At 39.4% G+C, this 24,225-nt stretch overlaps 2 protein-coding genes across 2 annotated transcripts in view; both read right to left on the bottom strand.

The window, feature by feature from the left end:
- The window catches only part of LOC306859737 (uncharacterized protein), a 708,874-nt gene that overhangs the window by 28,254 nt on the left and 656,395 nt on the right, over nt 1-24,225 (bottom strand). The window lies entirely within an intron of this gene.
- The window catches only part of LOC306859728 (leucine-rich repeat-containing G-protein coupled receptor 6), an 85,889-nt gene that overhangs the window by 23,861 nt on the left and 37,803 nt on the right, over nt 1-24,225 (bottom strand). The window contains exons 2-3 of the mRNA XM_079400950.1: nt 20,982-21,053; nt 230-301 (exon numbers count right to left, since the gene is read on the bottom strand). Of these exons, the coding sequence (XP_079257076.1) occupies nt 230-301; nt 20,982-21,053 (144 nt within the window). The remainder of the gene's footprint in view (nt 1-229; nt 302-20,981; nt 21,054-24,225) is intronic.

The following is a 24,225-nucleotide window of genomic DNA, read 5'->3' as shown; positions in this document are numbered from 1 at the left end:
GATCTGAAACCATCAACAAACACCCATGCATAAAGAACAGCTCAGTGACCATTCACCGCAAAGCAAAACCTGAATCATCACCTGTCAGAAGTTCTGTTTCTAATTTCGCAGTGTGTGATACTGCAACAAAAGTCTTTTTTTTCAGAATGAATCACCCTGAATGTTATTTTCCACAGAAGCATTAACTGAAACAAAAACGCTCTCGCTCTTTCTGTCTTTCGTTACTTACAGGACTTTGAGGTTGTAGAGGCCTTGGAGCACGGGGCCAGGGATGTGTCTCAGGTGGTTGCCCGAGAGTCTCCTGTGGAAGGACAAAAGAAGTGGTTTGGTTCATTTGCAGTCCAACGCATTGATGACTCTAACAGAGAGAAGAGAATCTGGTGAATTCATAAAGACAAGTATGCATGTGTGTGCGCTCAAGAGCTCATGGTGAAAACAAAAGTGAGAGATCTCCTTGGAAGGAAGACCCACAGCAGCTGGGGTTCAGATCTCTCTGGTCGCTGGTCTTTACTGCTCATGTACAGAAATCTCTCTTTTGTATGGTCTCCAAACACGTCAACACATTTTGAAAACGGAGCCAAGATATGAATGCGCTCTAAGCTCCTTTTGCCTCCTGTGGCAACAAACATGTCATAGTACAAGTGAATTTATACACAATGGCCAAAGATAAAATGGTTAGAGTTGCTTTTGAAGTGGAAAATTTACTCTACGGTATGTTGTCAGACCTTAGTATTGTTCGAGGGCCTCACGGTACAATCAGTGCGCAAATTATTTGAGTTGGACGTGTTTACTAAAACGCGAAATGGTGTTTTCAAACAAGAATATAATGTAGTCAGAGAGTACAATGTCACCTGATGCCAAGCAGACAGTCTTAAACAGACATTATGTTCCGCTGAGGTAATCATACCCACATGATGCGTTCAATGCCAAAAGTGGCCTATAGGTGCCAAAATCCAATTTGAGTCATTTAAACAAATCATCCTTTAAGTTATCTACCAAAATTTCAATTGACCCCTTAGAAAATTGCTGTATAATGCATACACAACCACAGCCAAGCAGAGCATCATGGCTGATAGCTACCTCTGAAAGTACTCAAGACACAGGAAAGACGCTCCCAGAGAGAGTGAGAGCAAATATCAACCAGCTGTAGGCTCACCCATCCGGACTAATCAATTTGTTTATCAAACAAATCACTTAATAAGTGTTCGTGCCTGTTTTTTCCTGGGTGGCAGAGTTTGAGGAAAGTCTGTCGAAGCCTCACAAGGAGTCATGACAGGCTAAACAGGACCACCCATACCTCAAAGTTGCTCCATCCTGCCGGGGTAGCCTCAATCTCCTCATGTACTCCAAACGGTTCTTTTTGTGTGACAAGATGAAAGTTTTGAGAATTGCTGCCAATGTTTAGCATGTAAGTCAGCTTAGCTAATGTGATGGGTGCGACAGCTCTGGCAAAGCAGCAACCGTGTTGTATACAGGCACATTAAGGGCCACACGAGCCCAGAAAGCAGAATGACAAAACCCAGAATTGGGTCTATGTCAAGGCCTGACAGATCACACTCTCTTATGCGCTCACACACACTACCGTCTTCCACCATTGAGCCATTAAGACTCTGAGGTTTTTAATGGCTATCTCTTCATGTTGTGCCAGACCACACTCCCATCCGTCGACTCTATTTCTGGTAAGACCGTGTGCCGCCACTCTTTCACAAACATTTGTTTTGCGCAGGGCAAGAGACAGAGGGAAATAAAGCAGGGGGATGGAGGGGCTGGGGAAGGCAAAAATAAAAGTGTCAGATTTGGAGGCTGTGAAGCTTAGCGGTTCACCCCGTGTAAATAGGCCAGTGATGGTTTCACATGCGTGTCGGATGAGGTTTCAGGCACGTACCACAGCAAGCTGTTCTGCTGAAAGCTCGTGCCAGCCCTGCGGTCAACTTTTATCCCTCGTTATAATTCAGTCATGTATCTAAACACTGGAGCTTTCTGCTTTATGTATTCTCTCACATTACAGACAAACATGGCTTTAATGCTAATTTTCTTAAGCCACTTGTGTCAACATCTTGTATATTCTTCTGAGAAATGATGAGTGTATTGTTATGAATATTAGGAATGTTTGTAAAGTCTTCTAAATTGAATCTGGCCATGGGAACAAAATGAGATTAATATCTCAGTGCAATTACATTTTGATGCATGTATACACAGAAAGACAAATCCAGTAGGATTTCATCACTCAGTGGAAGATATGCACAAATTGGAATTTCATTTCTGTATATGAAGTGTTTCTCACTAGAGCAGTGGTTTCTGACCCTTCTCCTGGAGGGCCATTGTCACGCAGATTTTAGCTCCAACTTGCCCCATCACACCCGTCTGGAAATTTCTCAACTGGACAATTACTCTCCATGAGCACAACTGGACACCCCTGCACTAGATATTTTAATGCAGACTTCTGTTTGACATTGGTCCTTGCTTCATTTGGTTGGTGTGCAAATGGTCTTCTGAACAGTGGTGTGCTCTAGCAAATCGCAGCCCTTAGTTACTTGGAAAATTGGTCTGGTTTGAGTCATGTGAACTGGTATTATTTGTAGCCAATACAAACCCAATCCATGCTAAATTGAATCTGTGAGCCTCTTTTGCAGAGGTAGCCAAACCTGCTCCTGGAGGTCTACCTTACTGTTACAACACACCTGCCCTATGTCATCAAGTAATCCTGAACACCTTTATTACATTTAGGTGTGTTTGTTTAGGGTTGGAACTGAACTCTGCTTTAGCCCACCAGGAGCGGGGTTGGCTACCAATGCTCTGTTGATAACCTAGTCAAGTTTTAGGAGTAGTATTTTAGTATTCTGTGCAGCTTGTCTCAGAATAAATTGCCTTTGGAGAATGAAACATTGGCATCAGTTTGACCTGAGTTGTTAACTGATTGCTCACAGTGGTAGTCTCATGAATGATTTGGGCAGATGCTGGTGATCTACTACTACACCAGCAGTGTCCAACATTGGTCCCAGGTACCCCTTTTCCACCAAGGCAGTTCCAGAGCCAGGAGCCAGAGCCTAGTTTCAAACCTGTTCTTTGTTCTTTGTTTTTGACACCCAAAGCACCAGCTCCGAACCAGGAAAAGCGGTTCGTAAGTAACACCAAAACATTGCTGGGCTAGAAGGAAGAACCACTTGCGTCAGGGGCTGGGGGCATGGTTACCGTGACCAACAAGACGAACAGAAACTTTGGACCGCTATATTTGAAATAGCAGCTAAATGCGAACACGTTTTAGTCTTGGTGTTTGGATGCCGATGTAGGTTCGCAAAGCCATGAACATCAATAGCAACGCAACGTCCACCATTGTTGATAGTTTGTTTAGGCTTGTTCGGGATGGATCGGCGCTGCGCGGACCGTTAGGTGTGAGGCATTGGGGTGATGCGGGAGAGACTGGAAAGCAGACTACTCTTTATGCTTTTGGATCGCTCTCGCGGTGCTTTAGTGTGTTGTGTGCCGATCGATCGATTGGTCTGTGTGGCGCTGATGCACCTCGAACAAGCCTGTTGTGCCCCGCTAGTGAACCGAAACATGAAACATATTAAGACCTGGCTCTGTATTGGCTCTCTAGCCTGTGGAAAAGCAACCGGTTCTTAAAAGGTTCGCCAGTCGAACCAACTAAGAACCGGCTATAGCACTGGCTCTGAACTAGCACCTGGTTCCAGCTGGTGGAAAGGGGGTAAGGGAGACACAATCCAGCAGAGTTCAGCTCCAACCCTAATCAAACACACCTGAACAAGCTAATCAAGGTCAAAGAGTTACTATAGAGCTACAGTTCTTATCAAGGTTGGAGGAGGACTGTGGCTCTTCAGAACTGATGTTGACCACCCCTAATCTACACATGCTACCTCAAACCCAATAATACAATAACCATGCCATACAGCTCAACCAGCTAACATGCTATCAAGCTGACAGAGCTCTCGTCGAGGGAGGTAAGATCCGCGGCGGCGGTCTCTGTGTTTACATCAATGATGCATGGTGTCGCGACGCTGTTGTGGTCTGCAAACACTGCTCACCCCTGGTGGAGTTTATGATTATTAAGTGCCGGCCGTTCTATCTACCGAGGGAATATACAGCCATACTGCTCGTTGCTGTATACATCCCTCCCAGCTCCAGCAACAACAACAGGAGTGAGGCACTAAATGATCTGTACCAGCACACCAGTGAGCAGCAGACAGCCCACCCAGATGCTTTTCTTATCTTGACTGGGGATTTCAATCACGCAGACTTAAAGCGTGTGTTCCCAAAAATTCACCAACACATAGACTTTCCAACAAGGGGAAAAAACACTCTGGACTTTGTTTACACCACCCAGAGAGGAGCTTACAAGGCCCTCCCCCTCCCCCACCTCGGAGCCTCAGACCACATCACTGTCATGCTAATGCCTGCATACAGACCGCTCGTTAAAGTCACCAAACCAGTTCACAAACAGATTCAAGTGTGGCCGGAAGGGTCGTCAGAGGCACTTCAAGACTGCTTTGACACCACTGACTGGAATATGTTTAAACAGGCTGCCACATACAACAATACTACAGACCTCCAAGAGTACTCAGAGACTGTTACTGCCTACATCTCCAAGTGCATTGATGATGTAACAGTCACAAAGTCCATCACTGTCCGGGCCAACCAGAAGCCGTGGATGACAGGGGAGGTCTACAGACTTCTGAAGGCTCGGAACGCTGCCTTTAGAGCTGGAGATGAGGAGGGCCTGAAGACAGCTAGGGCCAACCTATCCCGCGGCATCAAAGAGGCCAAGAGACTCCAGGAGGATAGCCCATCGTTTCAGCGACAGCAGAGACACGCGGAGCCTGTGGCAGGGGATACAGACCATTACGGATTACAAGCCCCCACCACAGACCTGTGACAACACCATCCCCCTGCTGAACGAGCTGAATGCCTTCTTTGCTCGCTTTGAGGCACAAAACAGCACCACTGCACAGAAGACTCCACCTCCTCCCGGTGACCAGGTGATGACGCTGTCCCCGGACAGTGTGAGGAGATCCCTCAGCAGGATCAATGCACGCAAAGCTCCGGGTCCTGACAACATTCCTGGGCGTGTACTGAGAGACTGTGCAGTGGAACTCACTGAGGTCTTCACAGACATCTTCAACATCTCAATAAATCAGGCTGTTGTGCCCACATGCTTCAAAGCTACCACCATCATTCCAGTCCCTAAGAAGTCATCTCCATCCTGCTTCAATGACTACCGTCCAATAGCACTCACTCTCATCCTCATGAAGTGCTTTGAACGGCTAGTCTTGCACCACATCAAGTCTGCCCCCCCCCTCCCCCCCTCCCCCCTCCCTGGACCCCTTCCAGTTTGCATATAGGTCCAACCGCTCGACCGATGATGCCATCACCACTGCCCTCCACCAAGCCCTCACACATCTGGAGAAAAAAGACTCATATGTCAGGATGCTGTTCATAGACTTCAGTTCAGCATTCAACACAATCATCCCTCAACAGCTCACTCACAAACTGGCCCAGCTGGGACTCAATACCTCTCTGTGCAACTGGCTGTTGGACTTCCTGACCGGGAGACCTCAAGCAGTACGGGTCGGCAGTAACACATCCAGCACCATCACACTGAACACTGGGGCCCCCCAAGGATGTGTGCTGAGCCCCCTCCTCTTCACTCTGCTGACCCACGACTGCACACCATCACACAACTCCAACATTTTCATTAAGTTTGCGGATGACACGACTGTGGTGGGTCTCATCAGCAACAGAGATGAGACAAACTACAGGAGCGAGGTGAGCCGCCTGGCCGGGTGGTGCAGTGACAACAATCTCTCTCTGAATGTGAAGAAGACGAAGGAGATTGTTGTTGACTTCAGGAGAGTACACACTCAGCATGCCCCTCTGACCATCAACGGTGCGACTGTGGAGAGAGTGAGCAGCACCAAGTTCCTGGGTGTGCACATCACAGAGGACCTCTCCTGGACTAACAACACTGTAGCACTGGCCAAGAAAGCACAGCAGCGTCTCTACTTCCTCCGCAAACTCAGAAGAGCCAGAGCCCCGGCCCCCATCATGTGCACCTTCTACAGAGACACCATCGAGAGCATCCTAACCAGCTGCATCACTGTGTGGTATGGCGATTGCAACGCATCCTGCCGCAAGTCACTTCAACGCATCCTGCCGCAAGTCACTTCAACGCATAGTGAGAGCAGCTGAGAAGATCGTTGGTGTCTCTCTCCCCTCCCTCCAGGACATCTACAGCACCCGTCTCACCCGCAAAGCCCTCCGCATTGCAGGCGATCCCACCCACCCGACACACAGCTTCTTCAGTCTGCTGCCATCAGGGAGGAGACTGCGGAGTCTCCAGGCGAGGACCAGCAGACTGAAGGACAGCTTCATACATCAGGCTGTCAGGAAGCTGAACTCCCTTCCGTCCTTGCCCCCCCTCCCCTCTTTCACCCCCATTTAACACAGCAACACACTAGGAACTCTGACTCTGTGACACCCCCCCCACCGACCAACAAACTGTGACCGGCACCTGTCACTTGTGCAGCATTGGCTGATCACTACCCATCCAACATTGACTGCAAATTACCTCTTCGGATAGTCTGACAAAAATCTATCCGAACAGTCACTTCGACTTGTCACTTTAACAGACTGATAAGCTCTTCTTGCACTACACTCATAACAAAACAAAACAAAACAAAACAAAACAAATCTGCACAGTTTTGTTTTTGTACATTCAACTGGTTTGCACTCCATCTATTCTGCCATGTGCCTTATGCACTTTATCTATCTCTCTTTTTTTATTTTCTACAATGTCCTCAGACTGATAAGCACTTTTGCACTACAAATATATCTACACAGCGTTGTTTTTATTTAACTGGTTTTGCACTCTATCTGCCATGCGCCTTATGCCACTTTATCGATCTAATTCTTATTTTTTTCTACAATATCCTCATTTGTATATTTGTATAGTTGTATGTACATATGTTTAAACTGTATTTATCTGTATCTGAACGTGTTTAATGTTAACTGTATGCACCAAGGGTCTGAGAGTAATGCAATTTCAATTCTCTGTATGTATGTGCTGTACATGTGGAAGAATTGACAATAAAGCTGACTTGACTTGACTTGACTTGACAACATGAAAAGAGACCAGTGGAGGCAGGATGAGGGGAGTGGAATCAAACTCAGGTTCAGAACAAGCAATCAAACCAAGTGTGAAAACAGCCTAACAGACACTAAACATTAAACAGAACCTCTTTGAACCCTTCTCTAATAACCTGTGCCAGACTTACTAGTCTTTGCTCTGAGTCCAAAATTGTCCAAACTGCCCTCAACACTCCACTGAAAAGTTAGATTAAGGAAGGTGTGAATGAGAAAAATATGCTATTGGTGGCAACCATTTCAAAAGCTTCGATACATGTTGGGATTTAGCTCTAAAGTGATCTTCAAACCAAATGGAGTAAAACTCAAAAACAGTTTTTCAAAACAGAATTAATGCATTTTGTTGGATGCAAGTTACATAAGGCATATTTACTTGCTGTAATGTGGGATCTCCAACATCTGTCTAAATCAGTCCAAACAATAAAAGTCTGCATCAAATGAAGTGTGAGCTGAGCTTTTTCATACTGCAACTTTACCACAGATGTTTGTTAAAATTAAGTGTCAGGACACGTTTGGTTGTCAAAAAGTGCAATCACAACCTACTAACAGCTCTATTGTTGCAGTTCCAGTCCATTTTTAGCATCAATTGCGACCTCATAAAGCAGCAACCGCATGTTTATGGGGAGTAGTTTACAAGAATCGGCTGTGTTGCAGATAGTGTGTGTAAAAAGGTGAAGGCTGGCCGTTGTCATTAGACCACTGAAAGCTGTGTTGACAACAAGCAGCAGAAGTCAGAGGCAAAAAACTTTGGGATGGCTGGTTAGTGTTAGGCCCCTACAGCACATCTGTGTTCTGTTAGATGCCTCATTGGGGGCCAAAATACCGTAAAACTTTAATCATACTCGTCTTTTTTTAATTTTTGGTTTGTTCGTGGAGAGGTAATTACAGTTGAGTTTCAGAGAAGAATTGTTTGCAGAGGAAGAAAAATAAGGCCTTGATGGGACTCATATTGGTTCAACTCAATGTATTCTCATTTACTTTCATCTCATGGATGTATCAATGAGGAATTTGAATTATAAAGTGTTTTCCTCATCCACATGGAATCTATTCCAGCAAAATAAAAAGGGTAAAAAGTTTTTTCAGATTTCAGCAAAATTGAAACGCCTGTCACTCAAGAAATGTAAATCCCAGGCACAGCTGAAGTGCAAAACGGAATAAATGACTGTTTTCAAACAGGTTTCCCAAACACTTTCCCTGTCTGCTATTGGTTGGAAAAACTAATAGCACTGCTTCAAAAAACACTATTAAACAATGTTTCTATGTTGGGCTGGTAAGGATGTATATATAAATGGTATTTTAACATTGAAAAAAAAGTTCAGCTTTAAACATTTTAGCAAATGTAATGATGATTGCAGCTAGCAGTTAGTTTAGTTAGTTAGAGATAGCTTTAAAAGAGCTCACTTTCATTGCCTACCTGTTAAATTCTTCATGTTTGCAATTACCACAAGCACACTGCAAAACAATGGCAAATATAAACATGCACAAACAGTGATTACTTGAACAAACCACATATGTATTGCATTATTGAACAATTGAATCTGAAGAATTCTCTGACTGGTGAAAATATCATTGGCTTTAAAAGCCTAAGAACTGGGTCAAATTATTTGCAATACAGTTTCCTGCGATATCAATTTCACAGCACGATGGAAAACGTTTCTATAGCTAAATCATTTTTGATTAGGTCCTGGCCTGAGGAGGATCTGCAAATGGAAAAATGTACACGTTGTGACTGCACTTCCTCTGGCTTTGAAATCCGAACTCTCGCCAGCTCCCTGAAAGTGACCTTGTCTTCTCGAATATGTATTTATCATCACTATAAACTCTGACCTGTACGGAAATAGGCTGCGCACAGCCCCTTTTGATTCTCTTGTAAAAAAAAATTGGATTGATTTTATGGCATTTACTCAGATCTTTATCACAGTGCTCACACTCTGTCCCATGTGGGCACTTGTGTGAGAAGGCAGATTTAAAAAAAAAAAAAAAATCCGGTAATATGTCTTTGCTGTCTTAAACCTCTGATAAGAATAACCAAAAATTTACATTTCAGTAAAACAGATAAGATTTAAGACTGATTCCCCGTACCAAAATTGTCCTAACTTTGATTTCGCGAGCCAGTGTTGTGGAAGCTACATTGAAAAGTTATTTATGATTGGCTACTCTACAAACTAATAGTATTGACTGACTAAAATACTTAAAATTCTTGCATCAGTTTGTGATATTTTAGATTTAGATGAGTTTACTACAGTTTTACAATGTGAAAAATGGTAATACAGAAATTGCTGATATGTCTATTAGTATGAATGTTGGCTATTAGTGATTGAACACTGTAAGCATGTGCATTTAGTTTTCATTTCAAAAAGCTGTGAGCGGTCTAATTATCTTATAGGAAATTTTCACATATAAGGTATATCTAATAACAAAAAGAATCCGTGAGGAGATAAAAAAAAAAAACATTCAGTCTAATCTGACATGAAGTTTCAGAGATATCCAGACAGTTGAAGTCACGGTACAATGAAAATCTCCTCGACTAAATGCAGTGTGTTACCATGTTTTGGTTACTAAAGAGAATCAAAATGAGGGTTGCTGTGAACGGCATTGATTGGATGCATTTCGACATCCAATCTTTCCAGGTGGCACTATCTTTGGTAAAGAAAAGATGAGGAGAGAAGAGAAAGGAGAAGAGGTTATCTGCAAACACATGGGTAGGGTGTAGGTTTTTACGTAGGTGCAAATCTAAGTGTGTTTATCTGCGTCTGACATTGTGACTGTAATATCAGCATGCTGTCTGATGATAGACATTTGCACATATCACTCCATTTGCTGATATATTGTTTTGACAATATCTACAGAAGAAAGGAGATTATATCTGAAGTAAAACACAGATGCAAATGTGTCTTTGGGGCATTCTTTAAAGATTAACACTTTTTAATCACTTAAGCTTGTGTGTGAAAAATATATATTTAATTTTTTTCATATATTAGTCAGATTTTATGTACCTGTATCTCCTGCAATGACAAGATTAAGTTTCTATATCTGGGATTGGAACTTTCAATACAGTATATAAGATACATGCATTAAGTCTTAAAGTGATTTCAGCAGACTAACATAGTTGGATAGAAGCCCATTTCTACCACAGAATAAAATACAGGGTTAAATGCACTTTTTATCTCACAATTTCTCGCAATTCCGAGTGAATGTATTGCAATTTTTCCCTCCAATTTTTTTTTGTTTTTTTTATATCTTGAGTGTTTTTCTCAGAATTTTAAGTTCACAATACATCTCTTTTAAGGGGAGTTTAATTTTGTGCTTGTCTAACAATTTTTTACTCCCCTATTATTTGGAAGAATTCTTTACTCATTTTAAAGTCATGTTCATGCCTTTCTGAATAAAGTATATGTATTAGAGTACATCCCTAGTCATTATTTAGTTGAGAAATACAACCTGTTCTACTTTCTCTGTCAATTTCCCATATGACGGGGTGTCTTAAGTTTCTGACCATCCAACAGACATCAATGATGTGTAAACATGGATGATCCTTTGTCAAGCATCTGACGTCATAGACGTTTTGCAGCTTGGAGTTTTGAAAGTTATGGTATGTTTTCATAGTACAAGCCTTTTTATCTCAAAATATCAAGGAAAATGTGATTGCTTATGATACGACCCCTTTAAGGTTGACGGCGTGTGACTTCAGAGGCAAGCTTTGCAAACAGTGCATGACTTAAAGCTACCCTTGGCTTACAGCTAGACCATGAAAATAAAAGTAAGATTTTTATCTCACAGAAAGTCAGATTTTTATACTCTTTCCCAGTGATTTTGGTTACATCACAAATTAAAGCTTGACAAACTCAAAGAAGAGTCCTTTTGATCTGTCTGATCCATGAAAACTCTTTAAAAAAATTTGTACGCCCGTATTTTTCAGATGTAAAGTCACTGTCATGTGTGCACCGAAAATGAGGCCACGTCATCACGGTATAGTGGAAGGCGCCAGGTATAGGAGAGGATACAGTACAGGCTGATATTAAGCTCAGTCATTAAAGCAGATGGAAGCTTTTGTTCTGATGACTGTAAGCTCTGTCCTCCAGTCTGCAGTCACTGCAGTTATCCTTCATTAATTACAGGATATAAGACAAACCCAGAACTCTAAAGATGGTTTAATCACGCTTCACTCGCGAGTGTTAAATGAATGCTTAATGACAGGCATTAAAGATCAATGAAAGATTAAAAAAGAAGGGAATTAAAAGAGAGGAGAGGGGAGTGGTGTGCCCCAGGAGATCATCTGCAAAAGCAGGTGGGTGGCAACCTCCAATCTAGTTATTTATTTAGCTTGAACTGCGCAGTGACCATAGAGATGCATTTAAACACTCCTAAATATTGTTAGTAACCAACCTCAAGGTAGGGATCTTATTAAAGATAATGTGTTTCTTTCCATTATTGTTTCAGAGGTATAACAGTAATACTAAAGGTGTGTTCAAATGTCTGGCTGATATTGTACATATTTTCCACGTTCCTTTCAAATATTGGCGAAATATTGACAAACTTTTCAAGACGCAAGCAATGCCAATTTTGTGGTTTTTAATCAACCGTAATCAATGAATGAATAAAATAGCAACATAGAAAAAGCGTGCATCTAACTACATTGCTGCAAAACCCCCAAAAACACACTTTTACATACAGTTCACTACAGTTTCCAGCTGAAATTAACACTAAAGGCAGTAAAATAGCATCAACGTTCCATCCACAATGCTATGTTATGACCTTAAAACATTTTTATCACATACTCAGCTCCATTATATGGCTTTTCTGATGTAGTAAACTTGCTAAGTAGCACACCTGGTACAGCACTGCACTGCACACTTTGAAAGTGTCAAGAAACACGTGCAAGAAGCAATTTAATATCATTTTGCAGAAATGTTACCACAGGTTCGTTTTTTCCATTTGTGCCTGAGTTGCAAAATTCATGTACCATGAATGCATTGCAGGTCACTTAGAGTAAGCATCTTCCAACTGTGCTGGCTCCAGTAATAAGTTCCTGGCGCCTTTCTATAGACCCATTATGTGAAATTTAAAGAAACAAGTTCCACCTGCTCTGGTTATGGTGGCCATAAACAATGATTCTTCATACATAGATTTAAAATGAAGGAAAATGTTGACTTAAATATTACAGAGATGCACAGCAGAAACAAATGAAATCCTGGGAATCTTTGGTGTAAGATATCTAAATACAGTAGTGTCAGTTCTGGCGCTGCGCCGAGCTCTGCCACAACATGTTTCATTCTGCGTGTCTGCTAGGTGTGTTTTTATAGGACCTATTTATATTCACAAGAAGTTTTCGTTTGATGTGTGTAATGAGATCTACCATTCACTTTAAAGGATTTCTGCAGTTATACTTTCCAGCTAATAGCAGGACTTTGATTCATTTTGTGGCAGCTTGCTGTTTATCTTACTGCCGTGTAAAGTAGACACTGTGTCATGTTCATTTTTTGCGTTTTGTTATTTTAACTGCATGTCATCGGCCTTCATGCTGAATATATATGATCGCGCGTCTGTATTTGCTCATCTGCTCGGCAGAAGCTTCCTCTAATGTGAAGACAGCTTATTTCTCTGTGTGTGGTTCTGTTTTATACTGTAAGTGTGTGTGTCGAGTGTACAGCTCATCTCTGTGATCACTTCACATTGATCTGACGACAATCACATTGAACAAGACATGTTACAAATTACTACACTGAGTCCGTGCATGTGTTCATGTGTGTGTGTGTGTGTTGGGGGCTGTGTTTGATGGCTATAGCAACACGGGCTGTGTAATTTGCTCCATATGAGTGGGGCTGCCGGTTGGGTTCTGGTTTATTATGGCAGGACAGAGCGGGGGAAAGCATCCAGCACTCTGCGGTAGGTGACTCTAGTGCTGTCACCTGCACTGACAGGCGTCAATCAAAATGATTCACCATCACCTCCTTCAGGTCACATGACCACGTCCTTAAAGAGAAAGGAGGGATTTTGTTCGCCCACAAGGTCAATTTTGAAAAATGTGTAATGTAAACAGCTTTGTGAAGATTACAAATTTGGTTTGTAGATTTTGACAGATTTATAGCTTTATGAATTTTCTAACAAAGCTCTATTTGGAATTGTTATTTTTGCAAATGTAGATTAAAGCACAGCATGGAAGCATCAAATTAAAATACCTGTGTGCATTTCTTTCTTCTGCAGAGCGCAAAAGAAGATATTCTGAAGAATGTGGGTAGCCAAAGAGTTTTGTCATCTATTGACTTCCACAGAAGAAAAATATTTTTCTTCTACGGGTATGGAATGAAATGAAGGTGAGTAATTAATGACACAATGGTAATTTTTTTGGGGTGAACTATCCCTTTAAAATCAAATCTAACATCCTCTCCACACATACCAGAGTTCTGAAAAAGATTTATCCGTCTCAAACTGTTTCTCGTTACCTAGATTTTCACTGCAGCTGAAATGTAAACATTTTTTTGTGTGAAAATACACAAATTACATGTATAAACATACACCAAACAGATGTGAATTCCAAACATTGTCAAGACGTGATTTGTGTGTTTTTGCTGTGGTTTGTGTTTAGTAAATTTGCTGAGGACCCCTCTGTATTTCTTGGACAATTAAGATACACCGCCATTTACCTCCCCTTGTATAGTAAACTATGATGTACCAATGATGTCTCTGCTCGAAGCACAGTTGTACTACTGTTTGTGTCCTCACCAAGGTTGTTCCGTCACTAGAAACCAAGTTTCAGCTTTTCTGTTTATTGCTGTTCCACATGAAAATCACCAAAAATCAAAACAAAACTCTCAAGACTAATCCTGTCTTGTCTGCCTGTCTTTGTTTTTCTATCTATCTATCTATCTATCTATCTATCTATCTATCTATCTATCCATCCATCCATCCATCCATCCATCCATCCATCCATCCATCCATCCATCCATCCATCCATCCATCCATCCATCCATCCATCCATCCATCTATTCTTTTCATCCATCTCTCTGTTTTTATTTATCTCTACCTGTCTGTCTGTGTCAATGCATTAGTGTTTTCATTCATGCTTCATTGTTATTCTGTCCTCAAAAGGGTCAAAATACCATTAAAGTCCTCTCCATGGCAGTCACGTCCTCACTGGAAGCAACACAAAGCAACAAGTATGTCTCATAAAATGTTACGACATGAAAGTGGACAGTAGAGACCAACAAAACCTTTTGCACTCCTCCAAGGCTGAAGCCTGCCAGAGACATGAGCTCTATATTTTGTTTTTTTGGCTTCTTGTCATAAAATCGGAGATGGGGACCAAAGCAGGGCTGAGTCTGTTGAGGGGGTTACATTAAATTTGCAGCTGGTCTTTTTCCTAATATGATACCTTTCAAGGCTTTCATCTCCAAATTTGGCCCTAGAGAACAGAGGAGAGGTAGAGAGAAAGAGCAGTATTCATCACATTTTCGTTGATTTGCACAAGCATCTACAATGAAAACATCAGATGCTGAGGCTTAGTTAGGTACACGGTCAGAGTGTGTCAGCGGGAGAGGGGCTTAAGGGTCATCATGGCCTGGTGCTCTCCTGTCTTGTTTCATAACATACGTCCTAAGCTGGATTAGGCTCTGAGGGTCTCGCGTCACCAGGGTGCCGTTCAAAGACAGGTGTTCACTTATAAGGCCCCGATATACTTATGGCGAAGTGTTTTTTCGTTCTTCGCTGAGGGGTAAAAAGAAGTCCGAAATACCTGAGCAGCAGTTTAGTGTTAGCAAACTTCCCGATGCCACACATGCTGCCGAGACACGTGTTTAGATAAGTAACTATGTGCAGCATGCTTTCCTTTCACTTAAATAAACACGACAAAGATAACAGCGGTGAGAAAAGAGCAGTTAAGCAAGCATCGGATCATAGCGATGTGGATATATTTGCACCAGATCTCCAATCTCAAGATCAAGTGATGCAACTTTTATTTATATAGCACTTTATACAATAAACTGCTTTAAAGAAAGCAGCTTTACAGTATTAAACATGAAATTCAATAACATATTTGACTTCAATTTCTACTATAAAGCATCTCGCATCTGACCTCGACTGATTGAACTGAAGAAATAAACCTTTTGAATCAAAGAAGGCGGAGCCACAGAGCCACGCCTACCTATTACGCCATCGTCACGGACCAATGGTAGTTCAAAGGTGTTTAGCATCTGGAGCAGACTTTTCCAGGAAAGTTCAACTCCAAACGAACTTTGTTTTGCCTCGATTTTGATGATGTCACACCAGTTTGTTCTTCAATTTCACTACCAGTCTTGAGTGAGTGAATGTTTCTTGTTGATTTGTGCTAAACCTACCAGGAAACATTTCCTGACAGTATATCCAGTTAACCTTCACTTGAGAGAACGTGAGAGCTTCTTGCTCGCTAGAAATTGCAATTAGTAAAGCAAACACCAGCAGTATTTCCAGTCAGCCGTAATGCCGTCAGAGCAGCTGATTAATGGCCTACACATGAGGCATTAACCGTTTTCGAATGGGGCAACAATGCACCCATTAAACCCCATCAGCAGTGACGGGGCCTGTCCTGTGAGATGGAGGTACCTTTAGCCCTCTAATGGCTCAGCATCAGCTTGCAATAATAAAGAAACAGAGCAATCTGGCCGCGTTTTTTTTGGTTGATGACGAAGGAGCCATGAACTGTGATTTCAGCTGCGAGCCATTACGGAAACAGAGTGAAAGGTGGGAGAGGGGAGCTGGCCATGGCCTTCTGTCTCACACAGGATGAGGAAGATTGGAAGACTTAAGAAAACAGGAGGACGGGTGTGAGACAGGAATTCCAGGTCTTTAGCATCGGAGTGGTCCCTTCTTAAATGTGCTGATAGGTCACTTACTGATCGAGCCTGGGAAAGAAGCTTGTGTTTGAGTACTACCAGCCTATGAAGTTTAGCTGGACTTCCAACTGGTTATGCCGGTCTGGTTTGATGGTTTTGGACACTTGTCAGCTATTCAGGCTGAGAAACCAGCTACCGTGCTGGGAGGCCAGTTTAGTCAGCAGTATTTTTGTCTTTTTGACATCAGGGCAAATCATGGTTAAGTTTATGAGAAAACTATGTAGCATATCTTTAATCTAGGTTACACTTAAGAAGAAAGATACATAAACAAATACTAAAAATACTGAAGGCCTGGAATTCGTGTCTCTCACCAATCCTCCTGTTTTCTTAAGCCCTCTGATCTTTGTGCTTTTTTATACAAACTTGATACAAAAATGTTACATATTTAGTTTTCTTTGGTCTTGTCTGAAATATGAAACTAATATTAAAAGTCTAAAAAAAGTACTTTTTCTGTCTCTTAACACACTTAAGTAACTGCATTTTGCACTTTGTTATAATTAAAAGTTAAATTAGAAGTTTAACTTTAAAGTACATTTTAAATCCTTGTTTTAATATCATTTTGTGTTTTTAAAAATACACTTATTTTAATGTGTTGAATAACATACTTAGGTGTATGTGAAGTACTTGATTAATTGTAATATAATATGTATTCTTTATAATATAATGTTAATTGTAATGTGTTGTTCAAGATTACATTTACAGGTAATATATTTTAACATGGTTTAAACTGCAACTTCATCATTACAAATATATTTATATCCAATACATAGATATTCCAATTGAAATTAGGTATATTTTACCATAAATGCTTGTCAGTACATTCAGGAGTACTTAAACCACATTTCAAAGACAACAGAAACACAAAATCACATATAAAGTGTCAAAAAGCACTGCAAAGTTTAATATAAATTGAAACTAAAATACATTTTCATTTAATTGCGATTAAGAAACAATTGCATGTCCAATGAAATTACATTTTAGCCAAAGTTTAATGCAGCACTACATATTTTAGGGGAAAAAAATCTATCCCAGAATACATTGCATAAATTATTTTATTTGAGATACCAGACAGACAGATTTCACTAATTACTGGTCATTATTGAAGAAAGCAGTTAAATCTAATGAGAAATATATTTATAAAGTTTTACCTAATATTTTTATGTGCTATGTAGTTTTTTGGCTTATTAGAGTAATGCCATTAGTCAAACTCTGTTGGATTAATTCTGTCAAATTGTGTGTGTGTGTGTGTGTGTGTGTGTGTATGTGTGTGTGTGTGTGTTGAGTGGTTTAGTAATTTAGATTTGCTACAGTATATAGACAGTACAAACTAGCTTTTGGATGTGAGTTCTTGTGTAGAAAATCATCAGCTCTGAAGAAGGTGAGGTAGAGCTGAAGTCAAAAGGTGGGGTTTAGGAAGTAGAAGGATATACTCGGCTCAGATTGCATTTCATCTGTCCCAGAGGTGCACAACAAGACTTCCTCTTCCCCCTTCCACACTCACAGATGACCTTGGAGTTGATAGGACAGCAGCCAGAATCTGACAGCCGCAGGTCATGTGAGTAGTTTATATAATGCTGAGGGACTTCGGTGGGTTATAGTGTTACAGAAGTGAACAAGCAGATATTGATGGCTCAGTCTCAGTTCTGATTGAAGTAGACACGCACCGCATAACTCAAACACAGGATGTGGAGGGATAGCGCTTGGGTCGGGTCAAATCCGCCTCTCTGGATGATAAACATAAAGACTTGTCTGTGTTCTCTCATCTTATACATTTTATCACATCTGATTGTTCCAATTAATCATTCGCGTTTGTAACAGAGACTAAAAGAATAAGCAAAAACTCCCAAAGAGCCCGCCGCTGTCCCCGGGGCAAAGGACTTTCCAGATGATCCTCAAAATTGTAATTTAGACTCGTGAAATTACTCTGCGCAAACTGCGGTGCCTAGGGGTGTAAACGAGTACCAGAAAGGATGAAAACACACAAATTCATTATTCCCAGCAGCACTTCAAAGCATGAAATTTATCTCCCACTAATATCACTGTAATGTGTTTTCAGTCAAACTGTCTCAAGGAGTTTCTTGCTGTTCATAATGCAGTTATTGAATAGAAACAAAGAAGCCCATTATATTCTTTAACAATAACTACAGTCAAAATAAAAACAATATGATTTTAAAGAGGTGTACAATGTCACTAAGTTTCCAGTCTGTAAGCCAAGCAGCGCTTGGGGCATTAAAATCATATTTCAATATGACACTTTTTTTTTTCTCACATTCTTGTGTCAACACTTTAGATATTGACAGTTGTTATGATGTATTATGTGTAATTATGTGTGCATTCATTTAATTAGCTCAAACCTTTTTTTTTTTCCAGAGTTTTACTCATCATCTTAAGATATTGTGAAATATTAGGCTCTTCAATCCAATTATAAGTTAGGAGAGAATTGTATATTCAAGGTTTGTGCCAAAGCAATCACATATAACCCCATATCAATAATATGATGTTGCATCAATATTTTAGATCTTTGTATCAATATATATTTGAAATGCATTATTAAATTGTATTTATTTGAATATATTTCAATAATGTTTTATACTAATAAATTAATTTTGAACTTTTTTTCTTGAATTTTGTACTGTATAAATTAAATATATGTGTGAAAGTTGAACTAAAAAAAAATTTGAAAGTGTTATTTTAATATCACTGAGATACTGTACAGTATCTTATAGTATAGTTCTATTATTAGTTTTTATATAAATTATATTTTATTTCATTAAATACACAATGCTCATGTTAATGTTAAAGTTTTAGTTATTTTGTTGTGTTTTTGTCATATTTAGTTTTTTTGTGTACAGTATGTCTATATGGTTTTATTTATATGGTACATCTAGTAAATACATATTTTATAGTAAGGTAATCTAGATGAGAAATATGGCCTTGAAAATTAATACAAATAAAATATTTTACATTTATTTCAAGCCATTTCTTATCTTTTTTTTTCTTTTTTCCCTTTTTTCTTTATTTTTTGTTTTGTTTGTTTTAACCTGAATTTTAAATATACCTCAGTTTAAATCGAAATAAAATCATGATACTGCATATTGTAGACGTATTGTCAAGACGTATTGTGATTGTTAGTTGAACAGAGGTTTCAGGACGTACAGAACGGCTTCAGGTTTGATATTTTGTTGAAGCTTCGACATTTCCCCCACTTTGCCCTGTTGTTTGAAATGTAGCAACAGCACACCATTCCCAGGGAAGCGAGGTCTAATTCGGTGAAGTGGAATGAGGAATTGCCGTTTGCTTTGACAGCCACGCCATAAATATTGACTCCTACAAAAATGCTACATTTCCTGCAGCCCTCCTGCCGTCTGCACGTCCAGCAACACTTTCTGACAGCTCTGGCCATTCCCAAATCTCAATCCATCCTGTTTGTGTCAGTCAGGTGTTCGAGAGTCCCAGCTGCTCCGCAGACCTGCTGTTGCTGCTGGCAGCACCATGTGTGAGCCACAACAGCCGCCAGGTGCTTTTCATTTCAACCTTAACGCTCTCCAGAGACTCTCAGAGGGGTTATGCTAGGTCTCACCTGAGCTAATTGATCCTTCAGGGGGAAAAGTGTGAGCAGACATGCTATATTGCTTTAGCCTTCAACTTATTTTGATTGATGGCTGACATGTAAAGGTCTAGACAGAGTGTGTACATGCTAGATGTTAGTATAAAATATGTTTGATCTTTTATGTGGCTCTGATGAAGCTGCAGGAAATACTGCAGCATCTCTGTACGTCTTTGAGCTTTGAACAAAACATTTGTGTCTGACACGTGCAATGTTGCACAAAACTCTCTCAGAAACGTGACATAGGAAACTGAAAAATTTATATTTTCACCGAAAATACAAGATTAATAAAGATCTAATATAAATGGGTTTCCTGCAGTGTAACATGCTATACTACAACTGAAACTATTTTATTTTTATTTTAAACATTTTATTTGTTTTTAAATGTTTTATTATTATTATTATGCATTCATATTAACACATCAATAACTACATGGGGGGGGGGTAAATAGAAAATAGAAAAATAGGAAAAAAAAACCTTACTTGAGAAGCAGAACTGCAGAAAAAAAAAAAAAGTTGAACTACATATAGAAAATAATAAGAAATAATTGGACAATAAATAAATAACTATTTTATTCATTTAATCCTCAGCACATTAAAATGAATAAATTTAACAAGTTTAGCTGTTTTTATTAAAATAAAATAAGAAAAAAAAACATTAAGTGATTTTTGCAGGATAAAATGAATTAGTGAACTGAAATTATTTAAAAGCTAAAAGAAAATTTCAAGAAGCACTTTTAATATTAATGCATTAACTAACAATGCGCAATACATTTGCAGTATTTATTAATGTTTGTTGACATTATTAATACAAATGCAACCGTTCATTTTTAGTTCATGTTAAATCGGGTTCATTAAATAATAATAATAATTAAGATTAATTAATAAATGCTTTACAAGTATTTTTCGTTGTTAGTAAACGTTAACGAACGTAGTTAACTAATGTTAACAAATCAAACCTTATTGTAAAATGTTACCCAATTTCCCTTATATTCAATTTCATGTTGATAAAAATACATGGTAGTAAATTAAGTAATAATACAATTTTAATAAAAACAAATCAACTACATCAGCTACGCAAATACACAACGCATGTTAAGGTCATTATCGGCAGAGCTGATGATTTCATTTATTTGTTTATTCCTGATTTTATGGTACACTTCTATCTAGGTCTTGACTAACACATCTGGAATTACGTCAGTCTCCAACTTAACTTTCCCTGAACCACTTCACATAAATAACCACTCATCAACTGGATTTTTTGTATACACCGTTTTGTCACACCATAGAGGTGAACGCAGCTGAAATACGAGGCAGTGCAGGTTTAAATGCCCTTCAAATGTACTTACAGTTCACTGAGGAAGTGCAGGTTGTGGAAACCATTGGGCTGAATCTCACTGATGTTGTTCATACTGAGATCCCTAAAACCAGAAGAAAAGAGAGAGAAACAGAGGTCAACCGCAATGACAATCATATCAGTATCAGACATTCAGTGTCACATTTTCCTTCAGAAATCAAGAAACACTATCAGCGTTGAAAACAGTAGTGCTGCTTCATATTTTTATGAAAAGGTTTTCAGAATCCTTTGATTAATAGAAAGTTCAAAAGAACAGCATTTATTTGAAATAAAAATATATTTACTGTCACTTTTGATCTATTTAGTTAAGGTTTTAGCATTAGTTTAGTATAAATTAAAATATGAATTTGTTTACAAATTGTACTAATCCCCAACTTTTGAATGGGAATGTATGTCATATTATACATTTATGTACATTTCTTAAAAATAAAATACATTGTATAAAAACCAAAACGTCTTCATAATCAAACATGAAATATATTACTATAATCATGAAATGCACAGATCCAGCAATATGTAAAATTACTAAAATTAGACAAAATATGAAAATAAATAATTATGTGAATGATTTGTTTTCTTCTCCCATTTAAACGTATATAAGACTATGGTTATGTAGTTTGCATTTTATTACTTATTTAGCATTGTTTTTCCCTGCTAATCAGACCAGAACTGTGACTCATTTTGGATCGTGGCCTAATAGTTGAAAACCACTGATTTGTTTAATTAAGGTCTGCATGTTGCAGAGAAATATAGTGATATTTAGTTTATGAGTTTATGCTTGATTAGTTTATGAGTTCATTAATTTACCATCATGGCTCCATGGTCACATATTTTACCTTTCCTGTAATAGCTGGAGCTTTAGACACACGCTCATGATCATTGATCAACGTCCTCTTTTTTGACAGTAGGATATTCATTAAGCTTTAAATGCAATCAAGATGAAAAACTGCACAATATTGATTATACTAGTAAATATGAGTAATCCAACACAGTAGATCTCACGTTTCAAATGAAAATGAATCAGTTGGCTGGCTTCAAAAACACAGCAACAATATGACCCTTGATTACAATATGTGAAATCTGGACTTGTGTTTTATATTATTTATATCATGCATGCCTCTCTCAATTTCCAGTTCAATTAATTAATGGAGTGCAGAGTGTGTGTGTGATTATTACATCAGCTGTGCCAATATCATCTAATCAATAGTGTTGATTATAAACCCTGCCTGATCTAGACAACACCTCCAGTCAGAGACCTGGACAATCTCTGAAAAGCGAGCAGCTCTGGCTTTAACAGTTTCTTCCGAAGGCAGCCAAGAACCCTCTGAATGAAACATGTGGACTCTCATATCAAAGAAAACCCACACCTGCACATTTTACCATCTATCAGAGAGGAAGAGTGGAGAGGGGGAAAAAAAACAATAAAAGAGGAAAAACTTTCCACTCTGAATTATTGTTCAACAGATGTAATTTCCTCTCTGGTTTGTAGTAAATGTGTGTGTAGTTGTGTTCCAGATGTTTCTGCCTTCAATCTAATCAAAACATCCTGATCATCTAATATTTTTCACTTCTAAATTTGACCATCAAGAGACATTTTGGGGTCAGGCATATATCTTTATTTCACTCTCATATTTTACCCATCCGCCCTAGTGTGTTTTGAAGTCTTAAATGACCTTTGACCTGTGATGGAAGTTTAACTGATCAGCATAGTCTAATTAGCTTTGACCCTGCTGATATTGTAGATATTGTAAACACACCAATATCAACAGCATTATTTTAGTATAATTTACAACACGAATTCTAGAAATGTTGGGACGTTTTTTAAAATTGAATAAAATGAAAACTCAAAGACTTTCAAATCACCTAAGCCAATATTTTATCCACAATAGAACATAGATAAAATAACAAATGTTTAAACTACACTTTTATCCACTAAATGAGTTCATTTCACATTTGATGCCTGCTACAGGTCTCAAAAAAGTTGGCACGGGGGCAACAAAGAGCTGAAAAAGCAAGAACTTTTGAAAAGATTCAGCTGGGAGAACATCTAGCAACTAATTAAGCTAATTGACATCAGGTCTGTAACATAAAATGGATGTCTTAGTGGCAGAGTCTCTCAGAATTAAAGATGGGCAGAGCCTCTTCAATCTGTGGAAGTGCACGTAAAATGATTGTGGAATACTTTAAAAACAACGTTCCTCAACATCAGATTGCAAAAACTCATCAGCTACACCATCAAAAGTTTCAGAGAAACTGGAGAAATATCTGTGCGTAAGGGACAAGGCTGAAGACCTTTGTTGGATGCCTGTGGTCTTCGGGCCCTCAGACGACACGGCATCATTCATCAGCATAATTCTGTCATTGACATTACAAAATGGGCCCAGGAATACTTCCAGAAACCACTGTTGGTAAACACAATCCACAATGCCATCTGCAGATGCTAACTAAAGCTCTATCATGCAAACAGGAAGCCATAGGTGAACATAGTCCAGAAACGCCATCATGTCCTGTGGGCCAAGGCTCATTTAAAAAGGACTGTTTCGAAGTGGAAAAGTGGTCCACGAGTCAGACGAGTCCAAATTTGACATTCTGGTTGGAAATCACGGATGCTGTGAAAGGGAGACCTTTCAGCATGTTATCAGCGTTCAGTTCAAAAGCCAGCATCTCTGATGGTATGGGGGTGCATAAGTGCATACGGTATGGGCAGCTTGCATGTTTTGGAAGGCACTATGAATTCTGAAAGGTATGTAAAGGTTTTAGAGCAACATATGCTCCCCTCCAGACGATGTCTATTGCAGGGAAGGCCTCGTGTATTTCAGCAGGACAATGCAAAACCACATACTGCAGTTATTACAACAGCATGGCTTCGTAGTAGAAGAGTCCGGGTGCTGAATTGACCTGCCTGCAGTCCAGATCTTTCACCTACAGAAAACATCTGGTGCATCATTAAATGAAAAATATGTCAAAGATGACCACAAACTCTTCAGCAGCTGGAAACCTATATCAGGCAAGAATGGGACCAAATTCCAACACCGAAACTCATAAGAAAATCATAACCTTGATGCCCAGACATCTTCAAACTGTTTTAAAAAGAAGAGGAGATGCTACTGTACACCTGGTAAACATGCCCCTGTCCCAATTATTTAGAGACCTGTAGCAGGTATCAAATTTGAAATGAGCTCATTTTGTGCATAAAATTGAATAATTTCTCAGTTTAAACATTTTTTATGTTATCT

Source organism: Barbus barbus, assembly GCF_936440315.1.
Source record: "Barbus barbus genome assembly, chromosome: 40".
In the NCBI taxonomy this organism is placed as follows: domain Eukaryota; kingdom Metazoa; phylum Chordata; class Actinopteri; order Cypriniformes; family Cyprinidae; genus Barbus; species Barbus barbus.
The sequence above is the reverse complement of the archived record's forward strand: the minus strand, read 5'-3'. Positions and strand labels throughout refer to the sequence as shown.